This window comes from Canis lupus, chromosome 26 (genome assembly GCF_011100685.1).
Source record: "Canis lupus familiaris isolate Mischka breed German Shepherd chromosome 26, alternate assembly UU_Cfam_GSD_1.0, whole genome shotgun sequence".
NCBI classification, from domain to species: domain Eukaryota; kingdom Metazoa; phylum Chordata; class Mammalia; order Carnivora; family Canidae; genus Canis; species Canis lupus.
Window position 1 is genome coordinate 6,068,267 of NC_049247.1, and position 17,260 is coordinate 6,085,526.

Below are 17,260 nucleotides of genomic sequence, written 5' to 3' on the forward strand. Positions count from 1 at the left end.
TTAAATCTTCTCCTGGAGGAATCTGGATGGCTCAGTAGGGGAAGCATCGGCCTTTGGCTCAGGTCATGATCTCAGGGTCCTGGGATAGAGGAGAGAGTTTGCTTCTCCTTTTCCCTCTGCCCTGCCCCTGCAACTCCTGCTCGCGCTCGCTCTACCTCTCTCTCTCTCTCCCTCTCTCTTGCTCTCTCATTCTCAATCTCTGTCTCTCTCAAATAAATAAATAAAATCTTTAAATTAAAAAAGCTTCTCCTGTAACTCATTTTTCAAGATGAGTCAGCCACTCACAGACTACTGATGTAGCTACTGATCTTGACTACTACATCAATGATTCAAAGCCTGCTGCTCCCTAAGGATGGCATGAGGACTAAGAACCAGAGATCCCACCACTCCTGTTTAAAATCCAGACAACATGCAAGCAGCAAAAGCCTTTTTAAAAAATTACAGAAAAGAGACCTCACAACCCTTTGTGTTGAAAGCACTTGCTATTTATTTTTTTTTTTTTTTTTTTTTTTTTTAAATTTTTTATTTATTTATGATAGTCACAGAGAGAGAGAGAGAGAGAGGCAGAGACACAGGCAGAGGGAGAAGCAGGCTCCATGCACCGGGAGCCCGATGTGGGATTCGATCCTGGGTCTCCAGGATCGCGCCCTAGGCCAAAGGCAGGCGCCAAACCGCTGCGCCACCTAGGGATCCCGCACTTGCTATTTAATACATTTTTCACAACCTTCTGGGAAAACATAGGTGCATACTTTTTACACATATTTTAAAATATGATAAAGGAGATTTTGTGTGTGTCTGTGTGTGTTTTAAAGCCACATATTCTCAAGGTATGAGGCTAAGTGAAAGAAGTCCATTTCAGAGGGTTACATATGTATGGATTCCAAGTACAGAACATTCTCGAAGTGACCAACTGTCATGTTAGAGAATGAGAGGTGGTTGCTGGGAGTTAGGGCCAAGGAGAGGGTGTGTTACCAGGGGATGACAGGAAGGAGTTTCTTTGTGGTGATGGCCCAGTTCTGTATCCTGATTGTGGCACTGGCTATGCCACACATACAACAAAATGTTCTAGAACTATATACAAACAAACATACCACAGAGACAGGGAGATGTAAAAACTAATGGAATCCAGATAAAGCTTGTGCCTGAGATAATAGCACCATGCCCATCTCCCGGTCCCGGTTTTGACAACCTGCCTTGGGGGTATAAATTGTCATCACCAGGGGAGGCAGGGGGTACATGGAACTCTGTTCTATTGTTCCCACTTCTTGTTGAGTCTGATTACTTGAAAATAAAACTAACAATTTTAAAAAGAGACAGGAGGAGGGAGAGACAAAGCGCGCGCGCACACACACACACACACACACACACACACACACACAATTAAGCCACACAGAATGCAAACTTCCCAAGTCCCAGCCTGAAAGCAGAGGCAGGGTGGGGTCCCAGGACGGCTGAGCAGGGCTCCAACAAGACATCACCTTGGCCCAGAGGAAGCCCTCGGAGAAGAGCATGATCTCACAGATCTGCTGCAGGTCAGGCACGATCACCACCACGGGCCTGAAGAGAGCCTTCACTGACTCAGGCAGCTCCGTGCGGCCCGCGTAGCCCGGGTTCATGGTGATGAAGATGCCCATCCTCGAGTCCAGGGCGATCTCCTGCCCTTCAAACTGGAGGGCGACAGGAAAGAATGGGGTATGAGGCCAGCAGGCCCACCACCAGGGAAAGGGACAGAGAGAGCCACGGGGCTGTTCATCTTCATGGTACAAGGAAGACACCACCCTTTGACTCCCGTCTGTTTCCAGGCCTCAAATGTTGTCCTTGTGGTTCTCGCCTAAGGGTCCTAGGTGATGAGCTTTGCCCCTGCCAAACTGTGATCCAAATCCAGAGTCTGCACACCTCGAGAAGCAGCAGGTGCTGGGAAGGAGTGCAGCGTGGGGAGTATGCGGGCACTCTGTGAGCCTGGACAGGCTCCCTACCCTCTCTGAGTGAGTCTCCTTCTCTGCAAGGTTGTGGTGATTGAATGAGGCAATCGATCTGTGCCCCAGCACCCAGTCTGACGCTCCGCACAAAGTGGATTCTCATTCATGTCACTGGTCCCTGCCCCCATTCTAGCTCCACCACCCCCACCCGAGCACCAACTCTTCCCACAGAAACCCACCCCAGCATCCTTCCAGAAACCAGCCTCCATTCCTCCAGGCACCTCAGGGACCCACAAACTACCCTGTTTTGAATTTCTTTAGCCTACAGCCAACTTTCACCTGTCTCAACTTTTTTTCCTCTAAGATTTCACCATTTTATTTCTTTTACCGGTCCACTGGACAGATAAAAGATAGAAAACAGTATTTTTATGAGGCACAGCCTGCCTCAGGAACAAAAGGGCCATCCAGCAGATAGCTGATGCTCCCTGAGGAAGGAGGCCACTATGTTGTCTCCCAAGCCTGCTCACTTGCTCACCGTCACCCACTCCCTTATATCCATGTGGGGCCCAGGAGAACCAATTAAAAGAAAATCCATCCAAAGCCTTTATGGGAATCCTGAAAATGTTTAACAGTATCTAGTTTCCACAATCTCTTGACAATGAACTGCACTGTGGTCTAAGAGAAAAAGTGGTGGGGTGCCAGGGGCACAGAGGGACCCACGAGCGAATCCTCACTAGCCCTCTCGATGAGGCTCTATAGGGCCTTGGAGGATATAGAGGAGTTTTTCAGGCACAAGGGAAGGAAGGACAATCCTAGGCAGACAGGGACAAAAATGTTGTGACAGGGCCCAGTGTGCCCTCAAGGCAAGTGGCATAAGGTGACAAGAATGTGGGGCACACAGGGGGTAGGGAGTACATCAGAGCACGCCAGGATCCCAGGGGACCCCGGTGCAGGGACATGGCCCAGGCACTCTGGTCCCCTTTGTCACAGAACCAACTTTGGGACTATCTAAATCATGTAAAGATCGTTTTTTTCCAAATTCTGATCCAGCATCATCAGCTATAACTTACTGCAGACTTACCAGCTCGGGTCTGCAAATATAATCTTGGATGGGCAGAAATCAGTGATGCTCAAAATTTTTTTTCTAATTTGCCTTTTCATTTTGATGACAACCTTAAAAATCCAGCTCGTTTTAATGCCCTAACTTCACGAGGCAGAAGGCAAAATTTTCTGTCTGTGTAATACTATCTATTGAAAGACATTTCAATTGAATGGAACATTCATCTTTAAGGTTGCTTTTTTTTTCCCCCTCAAACTTGGGAAGTGACCAAGAATTTTGTTTTTTTCTTTAAAGGGGGCTCTGGACATTACTTACTTGAGAACACTGCCTTACTTGTCTATAGCTACTACTACTTCTATGTCTGGAATTAGTTTGAAGTTCTAGAATACTGCAGTCTCTAATTCTCAAAGATGCTGATAATTTTGGGAAACCCAACTACCTCAATTCAAAAGCAAAAATCTGTCAAGCCTTCATCTGATGTTTCAAAAGGAACACAGCAAAGTTTCCACCCTGAAGAGTGTGATCAGGCCCAGCTTCACACTCATGCTCACCCGGAACGTGGTTAGCTGATGAATCAGAGCATTTCGGATCGTCTGAATCTGAGATGAGATGACAGATAGCACAGAGGCATCGATTCGATTGAACTCATCAAAGCAGCCCCAAGCCCCACACTGGGCAAGGCCAGAGAAAATCTTCCCAATGGCCTAGAGTGAAAGAAATGTCAGGACAAGGGCAATTTTTAACTTTAAAATCACAAGTGACATATTTACAGATATGTTCCCTAAGTTAAAACAGAGAGTGTGGATCCGGTTGCCAGAGAGGCAGCCAGCCAATCACCCCACTGGTGGATCTTTCTGGCAAGACTTCCAGGACCCTCCTGGGCCAGTTCCCATTCACAGGACTTTACAAATTACGGAATTTTATGAAAAACTCCAGAATCCTGGCTTCTCTTGAAATACTGGAACATCAGGGATCCCTGGGTGGCTCAGCGGTTCGGCGCCTGCCTTTGGCCCAGGGCGCAATCCTGGAGTCCCGGGATCGAGTACCGCGTCAGGCTCCCGGCATGGAGCCTGCTTCTTCCTCCTCCTGTGTCTCTGCCTCTCTCTCTCTCTCTCTCTCTCTCTCTCTCTCTCTGTCTATCATAAATAAATAAATAAATAAATAAATAAATAAATAAATAAATAAATAAATAAATAAATCTTTTTTTTAAAAAAAGAAATACTGGAACATCAAGCAACACTGGGTTCATTTTCCCAAGTAGTAACAGCGAACCGCAGCTAGGCAATGGCTCTCCCTCTGGCCCACCAGCTGGCCATGGCCCTCACCACTCTCTATGGTCTCCACCTGCTACTTTCTTATTTATATTACATGGCTCTGGTGGGACTTCAGTTTTCGATGTTTAGCCTACATGTTGCTAACAAGCAGACACACACAAGCTCTGAGACCGAGGGTGAAAGATTTATCTGCTCTCTTCCTCCAGCTGTCTCCATGTCTTTTCATGGAAGAGTATGGGGTGAAATGCCTTCCTACCATGTCCCATGTTCTGCTCTCTGTCCAGTAGCAGTACCAGGAGTGACACTGAGGTCATACCTTATAATCCATGCCTTCACCACAATTGGTCACAACACAGAGCAAGCCCAGGGCTTTGGCCAGATCCTTGGTGGTCTCGGTTTTGCCAGTACCTGCTGGGCCAGCGGGGGCCCCTCCCAGATACATGGACAGCGCCTGTTAAGGAGCCAAACCACAAAGCCCATGTTGTCTGATTCACACAAGGAAACAGGTGCCATTTCCCAAAGCACTGTGACAATATATGTGGAATATACATGTGGCAATGGACAGGTTAATGCTCACCTTTTCTGACAGTCACATTTTTAACATTTCTTTTCTGTGTTTTTCCTTTGACTTCTACTGACCACCTCCATGCCATGATATAGGAACCAGGGTATCAGATTCTAGCAACATGCTGGAATCTGCCTACCCTGAAGACAATGTACCAGGAGTTCCCAGAAATGAGGCTCATGGACACATGTACATCTGTTTAGTAAAGGATTAGTCCTCCCCAAGGAAAGGTTTGATGACCCTTTGTCTCCAAATTCTAGGAGTTGACTTCAAAGCCCTTGGAATGTCCTGAGAACAGTGATTTTGGGCCACATGGTATTAGCTTGATTTCTGGAGTGGCTAGGAACTAAAGTCAGCAATCCAAGCATGACCAGTCATTTCTACATGACCAGTCCCCAGCTGAAACCCTAGACACCAAGCATCTCTGGTGAGCTTCTCTGGATGGCAATACATCCTGCCTGCAGCCATGTGTAGTTGCTACAAGAGATAATGCCATCTGCACAACGATGCTCCCAGCCTGGTCTCTCCCAGACCCCATCCTCAGCCATCTCCCACTGCGAATTTTGATCCATCTCCTTTTGCTATAATAAACCACAACTATGACCATAATGGCTTTTCTGAGTTCTGTGAGTCACTTTCAGCAAATTGTTAAGCCTGAGAGTGGTTTTAGGAGATGCCTGAACCTGCAATAGCACAATTCCAAAAGGTGGCAAGTAGGTCATGTTCTGAGTTGAAACTCATTTACGAATTTTAAACAATGTCCCTTAATATTGGCACTGGTTTCCTGGGGCTGCCCTGGCAAATTACCACCAAGTTGGGGTTTAAAACAATAGAAATGTAATCATTCACAGCAACGTGGGCCAGAAGCCTGAAATGGAGGTGTTGGTAGGGCTGTGCTCTCTCTGAAGCTTCCAGGGGGGGCTCTCTTTGGTCTGGTGGCTCCAAGCATTCCTTGGCTTTGGCCACATCACTCCAATCCCCACCTCTGTCTTAGCATCACCTTTCCTGCCTCTCTGTCCTCTCCTCTTCTTCCAAGGACACTAGTCATCGGACTTATGGCCCTAATCCAGGATGTTCTCAATCCTTCACTTATTAAATCCAAAAAGACCCGACTTCTAAATAAGGTCACATCGGAGGTTCCTAGTGTGGACATGAATTGGAAGGGAGGGACACTGGTCAACCCAGTAGAGATATCCCCAGTCACCCTAATCATGCTTAGAGAACAACCCATAACCACAGGCGGCGAATGACCACAGCCCATCACCTGGGTGAGAGTCAGGTAAATCCGGTCTGTGAGCGGCGTGATGACCAACCTCCCATTCAGGCCCATGTACTCATAGCCGTAGCTGAATGTGCCCGTGCACTGACGGATGTTCAGCTCATCCGGTTCCCGGTCCCAGTAAAACCGCAGCTGACTTTCCCATTCAAACTCCCGGGCCTCGAGAATGCTGGAAGGAGGAGACGTGGGAGAAGACGTCGAGGAAAACAAGCAAGGTGGTGGACGCCCTGGGACGTGCTGCCCCCCGCCCCGTTCCCCACAGGTCCCGACCTGTCTCTTATGAAAGAATCGACTATATCTCTGGCATGCACGTCAATGATGAGAACCGTGTTGTATTTCTTTCTGTCATTTTTGTTTAAGGGCATGGTGATCCGAGTGACCAACTCATCAATCTGCTGGTGCATTTTCTTGCCGTACTCCTTCATGGCCTGCTTCTCCCCCTTCTGCACTTTGTGGAAGACGTCCTCCACCTCCCAGGTCCACCACACCTGGCTGGCGGCCAGCACCACCATCCCTTGATATAGGAGCATCCAGTCGACTCTAAAGGAAAAAGCACGCCTGTTTGAGATCTTGTACCAGGGACCGACACCAGATACCGGTTGCCGTCAGAATGTGTTTCTTTGATCTATAATGGAGAAGGCAACATACGGGCTCTAGGTAAGCAAATGACAGTAACTCTTCCACTGGACAGGAAAATACAAGCCCGGCGACATGCACACACAACAGAGGTAGAGGTGACTGTGCAGAAAGATGCTAGATGACTTCTAAAATATGCCTGTACAGATGTTCAGAGTGACTTAGTATTATGAGCATATTATAAGAATTTTTACATTTTTTTAAAATTCCAACAAAAAGGGAAGCCCGGGTGGCTCAGCAGTTTAGTGCTGCCTTCAGCCCAGGGTGTGATCTTGGAGACCCAGAATCGAGTTCCACATCAGGCACCCTGCATGGAGCCTGTTTCTCCCTCTGCCTGTGTCTCTGCCTCTCTCTCTGTCTCTGTGTCTCTCATGAATAAATAAATAAAATCTTTTTAAAAAATTCCAACAAAAAACTAAATAATCTCTGACCACACCACCCATGTTGCTTTATTATAGCTTCCTGGGTATTACTCACTACTCTCTTCTACTCTTTTCGATCCCATGGTAATTTGGGGAGGAACAGGGTGGCACAGACACTTCGCAGTGCTTTCTCTTACTCTGTCTCCTGCCAACCACACCCTGTGACACACAGCAATGCCTTGGCAAGGTGGTAGTTATGATGTAGATAAAACTAATGTTGGTGCAAAATTCACCTAATCTGGAAGCATGAAGGAGACTTCAAAATACTCAGTGATCACTACTTCCAGAGGCTGGTGATTTCTGTCTAGTTCAGCTTTGGGGTTTTTTTGTTTGTTGTTTTTTCTTTTGTTTTGTTTTTTTAGATTTTATTTATTTATTCATGAGAGACACAGAGAGAGAGGCAGAGACATAGGGAGAGGGAGAAGCAGACTCCCCACGGGGAGCCCGATGTGGGACTCAATCCCGGGACCCCAGGATCATGACCTGAGCCAAAGGCAGATGCTCACCCAGGTGCCCCTATCTAGTTCAGCTTTGTAAGGGCATATACCACAGTGATAAGCTCATAGCAGGAATCCGATAAATATTAGTTCAATCAATAAATATAGCTGATAATGTGCTAGAGCCACCTCCTATCAGTTCTCAAGAGTTCACTTTCAAATTGTCAAGAATTTTGCAGTCTGATGTTCAAGCCACTTACCATTATTCCACTTAACTTTGAAAACAGCCATGGTGGGAATATTTACACCACGAATATTGATGAATTCTCTAAATCAAAGCTTTTTTTTTTCCTTTTTTCAGAAATCCACTTTACCTGCACACCACTGAACAGATCTATATATACCTGATTACATAAGGTATTACAATTCTTACAGTACCTAAAAATAGAAGGATCATAATCCTACCAATCCTACCAACTTATTCTCTAATAAGTTATTAAATAGATGTCTTCAGTTTATAAAACCAAAAAGGTAGTGTATAAAATCAAGAGGATAGTATTCTTGATAATAATAGAGGTTTAAATCTGCATAAAGGCCTGCCAAATATAAGCCCATCTAAATCTAACAGAACACATTATCCAAAGATGCTTTATGTACTTGGTGCTCAACCACACATTAAAACCTGCCCTCTTGGGATCCCTGGGTGGCTCAGTGGTTTGGCACCTGCCTTTGGCCCAGAGCGCGATCCTGGAGTCCCGGGATCGAGTCCCGCGTCAGGCTCCTGGCATGGGGCCTGCTTCTCCCTCTGCCTGTGTCTCTGCCTCTCTCTCTCTCTCTCTCTCTCTCATGAATGAATGAATGAATGAACGAACGAACGAACGAACGAACGAACGAACGAATAAATAAATAAATAAATAAATAAATAAATAAATAAATAAATAACAAATAATAAAACCTGCCCTCTTGGCAATAAAGAAGCAGGTGCCTAGATTCTTTTCAGGCCACAAAAATCAAGGTGTGATTGAGATCGCTAAATATTTTAGAAACAACTCTACTCCTTAACACAGATTAACCCTCCTGAACACCTGGTTCTTGTCCAGTCACCAGGTCAGTGGCTCTCACACTTGAGTGTACTCAGAATCCCTGGGGAGGGGCTTATAAAATACATGGGCAGCCCCACCCCCAGAGTTTCTGGTGAGGCAGGTTTGGGGGAGGGCCCAGGCATCTGGATTTCTAACAAGCCCCCCAGAGGCCCTCATACTGCTGGTCCAGATGCCACCACACTTTGAGAAGTTCTGGACTAGGTGATCTTTTAAAGACAGACAATGCACAGGCTAGCTTAGCTATTGCAAGAAAAGAAAACTTCATTCGGAATGTCATTTGATCTATTCCAAGCCCTTAATATTAACCCATCATGACTATGATGATATGATGTCATACATGATATGATACAGTGACACGTGTTCACATTCGCCACCCTACCTGCTTCTGTCTTCACAGTATCTAAAAATAGCCTCTTTGGTGATCAGCCGGTTGGTCCTCCGCATCTCGTTCAAAACGGCCGTCATCCAGTCCTCCACACGCCCCTCAGCCCGGATGATCTTGCGGAACTCCATGACTTCCCCTTCTGCTGAAATCATGGCAGACACCAGCTTCTCTCCATTCTCACCGTCGTTAAACCTCAGCAGAGCTATGTTGTCATACATCTGCAATACAGTGGGACAGTCCACCCTGTGACAACACAGGATAGTGGCCCACAGAAGGGCCTGTGGCCAGCGCTCTGTCACACACAGGAGCCACAGGGACACAGCACGAAACAGGGACACACAGTGGCTGCTTGCGTCTATCCGCAGTGCATAAACGTCTGTTTGGGGTTCAAAAGGAAGGAAGGAAAAGAAGATATGCTCCCTCCCTACACTTGAGATTCTGGAGCGTATGCGGCTATGGAGAGGTATCTGGACCCAGGAGACACAGACCGGCGGTGAGATTCAACACCCCAGGGGCAGAGGAGTTAGATGTGCACTTGAAGCCCCCCACGTCCCAACCAGGTGACCTGGGGCAAGCTGCTTCTCTTCTCTCATCCTGGATCAGACATAATTACAGCACTTACAAGAAGAGGTTGGGAGGGTCAAAGCAGACACCGTGTGGGAAAGGTCGCTGGCATGGCAAACACATGCCCATCGTTTCTGTTATTCATCAGGATGATACTCAGAAAAATGAGTCTTTTAGGACCCAGGATAGAAGACAAAGCACTCTGCAAGTCAGAGAAGGCGAAGGCAACAGGCTTCCAAGGAGAAAACCAGAAGTTTGCACCAGGGGCTACCAGTAAACGAAGTGCTCCTAATACATGATTTTCTAAAGCAGTGAAATATTTGCTTACAAAAGTAGAAACAAAATATAAAACTTCACTTTGAGAAAGGAACACATATGACCAAAAACAAGAATTTTAGTATAATAAGGACATCAGTATTAACAAGGGAAAGTAATGGAGCTATGTCCTTGATCCCAAATGCTTTGTTTATTTAGAATAAAGGGATTCTTCTACAATGCTGATTCATAACCACAGTGGTTCTGCCCCCACAGGGTGGGGTGCGGGGGACACTAGGGCAATGTCAGTGTCAGCAATGACACTTCTGGTTGTTGTGACTAGAGAGCAATGCTCCTGGCTTCCTGAGGGTAGAAGCCAGGATACAGCGCACAGGGTGGCCCCCCACCACCCCCACACATCCACACACAGTGCCGAGCAATATCTGACCCAACCACCAACATGGCCAAGGTGGAGAACACCTAGCCCAGGCTGACACTAAATATAGAGCTTTGACCGGCAGATCGAAGGTTCGTTCTGGCCATGCTCTGGCTGGTATCACCAGAGACAGTTTTGTCTATTGTTTCCCGCCAGGCAGTACTGTTTGTGGATACACATACATTTGTGTCCAAGTATGCAAATCACGGGCTGGAAGGAACCACAACACATTCATGCTAGTGGCTGCCTCTTGAAAGGGGAGGGAGAGTTGTGATGGGGAGAAGGGACAGAGAGTATAGCAACTTTTTCTCTACAGCCTTGTTTCACAAAGACAGGGGGGGGGTGGGGGGAAGCAAACAGGACTAACTGGTAACAAGCTGGTTACCAGTGAGTTCTGGGTGGTGGATAAGGTAATTTAGCCAACATCCTAGGACTGGTACTAAGTAGTTTACAAACACAAACTCATTTAATCTTAATAACAACTCCACTGAAGCAGGTAACTATTGGAGTTACCCCCATACAGATATAAGAAACCAATGGGCACCTGGGTGGTTCAGTCAGTGAAGCATCTGCCTTTGGCTCAGGTCATGATCTCAGGGTGCTGGGATCAAGCCCCATGTCAGGCTCCCTGCTCAGTGGGGAGCCTGCTTTTCCCTCTCCCTCTGTGTAGTCACTCTCTCTCAAATAATAAATAAAATCTTGAAAGGAAGGAAGGACAGATGGATGGAAGGGAGGGAGGGAGGAAAGGAAAGGAAAGGAAAGGAAAGGAAAGGAAATGAATGAAAGGCACATTAAAGGCAAAGTACAGGAAGCACAGAAAGAAAGACAAGCACACCTCAACACACAGCACAAATCCCATCACGAACAGAATACAGCCACACAAGAAAAATACTACCTCCCTCCAGAAGAAATAGCAAAAAAAAAGAAAGAAAGAAAGAAAGAAAGAAAGAAAGAAAGAAAGAAAAACTGCTGCCCAGAGAAGTTAAGTAACTTGCCAAAAGTCACATAGCAAATCTGTGTGGGGTCCAGATTTGAACCCAGGCAGTCTGGCTCCAGAGTCCACATGCTGAAGCCCTATACTATATCACCTCCCAGCTTATTATATTAGTCTTTGTATATTGCTATCTTCTTTTTAGTTTCTAAAAAAAATGTTTTTGGACTACAGAAAAATAAATGGCAACAAATAACAGTGGAATCTTTGTGTGATTTCAGACTAAGTGGATTTCATGACATTTAAGTTTCTGATAAAAGCCCAGCAGCATTTCCCGGTGCCAAGCCAACTGCGCAGAGACGTGGAATGGAACAGATCACGTGACACAGTGACAGCATCTGCAGCTGCTCCCTGAGGTGGGGGTAGGGGTGGGGGTGGGGGCGGGACAGGAGGCGCCTACCTTGATCATGTGTTCCTGGACGCACAGTGGGTCGCTATTCCCCAGGATGCTGAGCAGCTCATCGTCAGAAATGAAGAAGAACCTCGGGAAAGCGTTTCTCTTGCTATCTAAGTAGTCGTTCAAGCTCTTCTGGCATTTCTCGAGGCCCTCACTGATGTGCTGCAAGTCGGCCAGGCGGTTCGGGGCCTCGCAGCATCTCTTGATCACGGGGTCCTTTAAGGTCTCGCCCATGATCTGGAGGAGGGTGAGAGGGGAGCTGTCAGGCCAGGCTGGGGAAGTGGGGGTGGGGTGGGCAACTGCTCTGGCCCCTGGGGTAAGCAGTGGCCAGAGCCCCCAGCACAACAGAAAACAACCAACAAGCCCCTGAACCACAGCTTTTGGAGGGCCAATGCGGCATAAAGGTCCCTATCACCTGCTAGAGAACTTTAGATCATTTACTCATCTCTGGTGTTAATTTTTTCCATCCTCCCACTAGAAGGTCAGCTGTCTGAGGCAGGGATTTATAATCTCTCTTGCTCACTGGTGTGCCCTATGGGCCAACAACAGTGTCTGCACATAGAAGGCCCTCCGTCAACATTCAGGGATGAATGAAGCCTACAACACCACTTAGGGCCACCTGCATGTCCTGGAATATTCACTCCAGCCCTCTTTACAGGGGCACAAGGAGGCAGGTGATGGGAAGGGAAATACCCCAAACATCCAATAGGAAACTGGGTCAGTCGTTGGCTGAAAGTGATAATTTAGATGTTTATGTCAAATATAATAATTTTTTTATTTGCAAGGCACAAGCCCACAAGTTATTTATGAAAGCAAAGAATTCCTTTTCGAATAAGGTGTCTCCTTACAACAATCAACTAATGTAATGTCAAAGATGTATATGTCAGGGGCCCCTGGGTGGCTCAGTGGTTGAGTGTCTGCCTTTGGCTCAAGTTGTGATCCTGGGGTCCTGGGATAGAGTCCCACATCGGGCTCCCCACAGGGAGCCTGTCTCTCCCTCTGCCTATGTTTCTGCCTCTCTCTGTGTGTCTCTCATGAATAAATAAATAACATCTTTTTAAAAAGATGTATATTTTTTAAATGATCATATTGGTAAGAATGATATTATTTTATGGAATATTTATTTATATGTTGACACAGGAATAAACAAATTCTGGAAATATATATGTTAACCTGTCAAAACGGTTATCTTGGGTGTGGGATTATAGGTAATTTTTTTGCTTTTTTTTATAGTTTCTAAATCCTTCTATAATAAATATCCACTGTGTGATTTTTTTCTTAAGTTTCAAAAAAAAGCTTATGCAAATGAATAAGGAAATATTATCAACTCTAATGGATAAAGGAGACCCAAATGAGGGCAGGCAGCTCTGGGTTAAGACCTTCATCCCACTAATGGCTTAAGGGCAGCGATGACGGGCACAACCCTTTCCAAAAAGGACTTTAAAATGGGCAATACTTCTTCACAGGCAATTTACTTTCCAACAATCTCCCATAAGATATTCATCCTAAATGAAAAGACACAAGGCACAAGCCCATAAATTATTTATGAAAGCAAAGAATTCCTCTTCAAACAAGATGCCTCGTTATAACAATCAACTAAAGTAATGTCAAGCCACTCACTGGAACATTATATAAAGGCATTAAAATCTTTTCTCAGTTTCATAATATCAAATACCTTTCTCATAATATTAAAAGAAAATTAGAAAAAATTATACAAAATACTATTAACATTGTGTGTTTAAACCCATGTACACAGAAAAAAAAAGACAAAAGAAATATACGGCATATTGAAGTGGTCACATCGAGATGATGGAAGTCTAGAAGACACATTTTTTTCCTACCTTTTTACATTTTCCAAGCTTTTAAGCAAGTATTTCTTTTATAATAAAAAATAAGTATAAAAAAGTTAAAGTGTCATATGCCAGTGGCTTGAAACCAAACAGAAATTTCTACTGAACAGATTCAAGTCATATGTAATGATTTTTAAAAATTCAGGATTTGGGTGTCTGGCTGGCTCAGTTAGAAGAGCATGTAACTCAATCTCAGAGTCATGAGTTCAAGTCCCATGTTGGGTGTAGAGATTACTTAAAAAAAAAAAAAAAACTTAAAAAAATCCAGAAGCTACTTAACAGACAAAATACTACATGCAGAAACATAAGTAAAAGTATCTCAAATAACTGTGCTTTCGTGACTAAAATAGAAGCCAATCACTTGCCCTTTTAAATATCCTATCGATGTTGTCAAACTTCTTTGCCTCATCTGGAAGTTGTGACCTGATATCTCCACCGATAAAAATGCTTTCAAGATACATCCATTTCCTCTGAACCAACATCCATATCTGGAAATGCACAACATTAATGTTAGCACAGGTACCTCAAACTACGTATGGTAAAATCCCACTCTAACAGGGGACGGAGTCACATTAACACAGGTCAAAAGTCTTCCCAGGCAAGATGGCAGAGTGAGTGCATACACTCCTTTCCAAATATATAAGAACAATAGAGAAATCATAGCTAAATATTTTAAGATACAAAGCAAAAGAAAACTCAAAAGCAAAAGAAAACTCTCCACACTAGCCCAGGACAAGGAAGAAGCTTCTAGTTATAAGCAGGGTTGGAGCCCTATAACCCAGAGGAACAAAGGACAAATCATAAAAAAAAAAAAAGCCCAGACAGGGGCACCTGGGTGGCTCAGTTGGTTAAGCGTCTGACTTTTGGTTTCGGCTCAGGTCACAGTCTCAGGGTCATGAGACTGAGCCCCACATCAGGCTCTGTGCTCAGGAGGGAGTCTGTTTGAGGATTCTCTCTCTCCCTCTGCCTCTCCCATCCTCTCTAAAATAAATAAATCTTTTTAAAAATAAATAAAATATGGCACCTGGGTGGCTCAGTCTGTTAAGCATCTGCCTTCAGCTCAGGTCATGATCCCAGTGAGTCCCATATTAGACTCCCTGCTAAGTGAGGAGTCTGCTTCTCTCTCTCCATCTACCACTCTCCATTGCTTGTGTTCTCTCTCTCACACACACACTCTCTCTCAAATAAATAAAATCTTTAAATAAATAAAATGATTAATTTTGTTATGTAAATTTCACATCTATTTTTTTAATTTTAATGAAGAAAAGAGAAGAAAAAAGAAAAATAATGAAGAAAAATTAAAATATTTTTAAGTAATGGAGAAAAATTTAAACAGTGAAGAAAAATCAAATAAAAAATAATGAAGGAAAATCAAAGATAAAATAAAAAGCAAAACCTAATTTAAAGTAATAGACAAAAAAAAAAGCAAGCAAAGGAAGCCCATGCTTGAGAGCAGTGAGGGCTTGGACCACATCCCTAGCCAGTGAACCAGTGTTGGTATCATCCCACCCAAAACTCAAGTTGTGGCCTAGAACAACCCCTGTGGTCTGGGGAGGGAAAAGAGGCAGCCACACAAAAATGGTGAGATGAGCCTGGGTTGCTCACAGAAGTCTGGACTAGTATTTCCCACAAGAAGAGGGCACCTGGGTGGCTTAGTGGTTGAGCATCTGCCTTTAACTCAGGTCCTGATCTCAGGGTCCTGGGATCAAGTCCTGCGTTGGCCTCCGCATTGAACCTACTTCTCCTTCTGCCTATGTCTCTGCCTCTCTCTGTGTATCTCTCATAAATAAATAAAATCTTTTAAAAAAAAGAAGAAGAAAGCCCAAGCCACCTAATATAAGACCTGGTTTGGTGTTGTCCACTATGACAGGCCAACTTGGAAAAACTACAGAAACACATGATGAAGTGAAGCAAGCACAGGCAAAAAAATTTATGTAAGATTAATTTTAAAAATAATAGATCAGAGAAAAACCCACTATCATGAAAGATAGTCACATACACATAGATTTTAAAAGAAAAGGAAAATTTTGGCCTGGGAAAAGAATAAATATGGAGAAATCTGAAAAAGCTTTAAATATGTTTAAATTTGTCAATGAGATAAAGGAGGTGAAAGTATCCTGGCAACAAGAACAGGATAGTATTAAACAAGAATAGGGACATACAAGAAAGAACCAATTAAGAATCATGGAAGTTAAAAATGCATTCATTGAAATTAAACCTCAGATTGACTCTTCTAATCATGCACATACAACCCCAAAATAAATCAAGCCAGAAAAAGTACATTGGAGGATCACCAGGGACTGAGCACAAAATATTCTCCTATGAAAGTGCTATCCTACTTTTCTCTCACCTCAATGACTTCCCCTATCAGAGAAAGCGTTTTTTCCCATTTGTGAACAGTTTGAAGAAAAGGCCCCACAAATCTGCTTCCCGAGATGCTTTGCAGGTTGACAGTGTTGTCATCAAGACACTGGATGATTTCATCGACAGACCCCAAAATGTAGCCTCGCTCCTGTGTGCCTTTGAAATACTTGACCACAGCAAACTTCATACTTTCCCACGTGTCCAGGATTTCCTTCACAGCCTGGTCAGGAATATAAAAAAGAGAAGTTTGGGCACAGACATTGGAAAAACAAAATCCCAACCCAATAGCAACTCCCTGAGCTTGCCTTTGGTCAGTTGCTCAACCCAGAGTCAGGGTCAGTTTTCCGGTAAGTAGAAACTCTGTCATGGTGACCCCAACATCACTTACCAAGCACTTGCTGTGTGCCAGGTAAGCACATTGCATTTGGATTGCCTTCTGTCAAAGCAGCTTAGTGAAATAAGGATTATTACCCACATTTTATAGAGATGGGTACTGGGTTCTCAGAGAGCTTGGTCAGGTCACTCAGCACCAGAACCAAGGTCTAAATTTCCTAGTCCACCTCCCTGCCCCCTGTGCGATCCTACCCCTATGTTTACCATTAAGCAAAGAAAATCAGATCACAAAGTAATATGCCTATTAATGATTGTATTTTCAAAAAACAGCTGTATCAATATTTATGTGTATGTGATCCATATATGTGTATATTGCATACATATGTATATGTGGTATATGCATTTATATACATGTATATATATACATGTATGTGTGTTTATACATGTTTGTGCATGACTATGTATAGTTTGTGTAGGTGTGTAGAGGTATATGTAAGCATGTGTCTACACACTTTTAAGTATTCAAGGAGATACATTGAAATGTTACTAATAATTATCTTTAGGTGGTAGAATTATAAGTGATTTATTTTCTCAGTTTTCTACCATGAACATCCATTGATACATTTAATAAATACATTGGAAGTGAGAAACCATAATTTAGAATAAAAAATTTAACCAAGCAGAAATCCTATTTCTAGAGCAAACAATTCTTTATTACTTGAATACAATGAGTACCAAAACAAACATTTTCTCTTTGCCCCCCCCCAAAAAAAAATAATTCTCTAGGGGACCTGGGTGGCCTAGTTGAGTAAGCACCTGCCTTCAGCTCAGGTCATGAGCTCAGGGTCCTGGAAATGAGCCCCAAGTCTGGCTCCCTGCTCAATGGAGAGTCTGCTTCTCCCTCTCTCTCTGCCCCTCCCTCTGCTCATTCTCTCTTTCTCAAATAAATCTTTAAAAATAATAATAATAATAATTCTCTGAAACAAATAC

General features: G+C 44.1%; 1 protein-coding gene across 4 annotated transcripts in view; it reads right to left on the reverse strand.

The window, feature by feature from the left end:
* The window catches only part of DNAH10 (dynein axonemal heavy chain 10), a 131,851-nt gene that overhangs the window by 64,314 nt on the left and 50,277 nt on the right, over nucleotides 1–17,260 (reverse strand). For all 4 annotated transcript variants that reach the window (XM_038574799.1, XM_038574797.1, XM_038574796.1 and 1 more), the window contains 9 exons: nucleotides 15,924–16,157; nucleotides 13,939–14,061; nucleotides 11,727–11,960; nucleotides 9,075–9,298; nucleotides 6,368–6,637; nucleotides 6,083–6,266; nucleotides 4,570–4,704; nucleotides 3,531–3,683; nucleotides 1,479–1,667 (listed from right to left, as the gene is read on the reverse strand). In XM_038574799.1, the coding sequence (XP_038430727.1) occupies nucleotides 1,479–1,667; nucleotides 3,531–3,683; nucleotides 4,570–4,704; nucleotides 6,083–6,266; nucleotides 6,368–6,637; nucleotides 9,075–9,298; nucleotides 11,727–11,960; nucleotides 13,939–14,061; nucleotides 15,924–16,157 (1,746 nt within the window). The remainder of the gene's footprint in view (nucleotides 1–1,478; nucleotides 1,668–3,530; nucleotides 3,684–4,569; nucleotides 4,705–6,082; nucleotides 6,267–6,367; nucleotides 6,638–9,074; nucleotides 9,299–11,726; nucleotides 11,961–13,938; nucleotides 14,062–15,923; nucleotides 16,158–17,260) is intronic.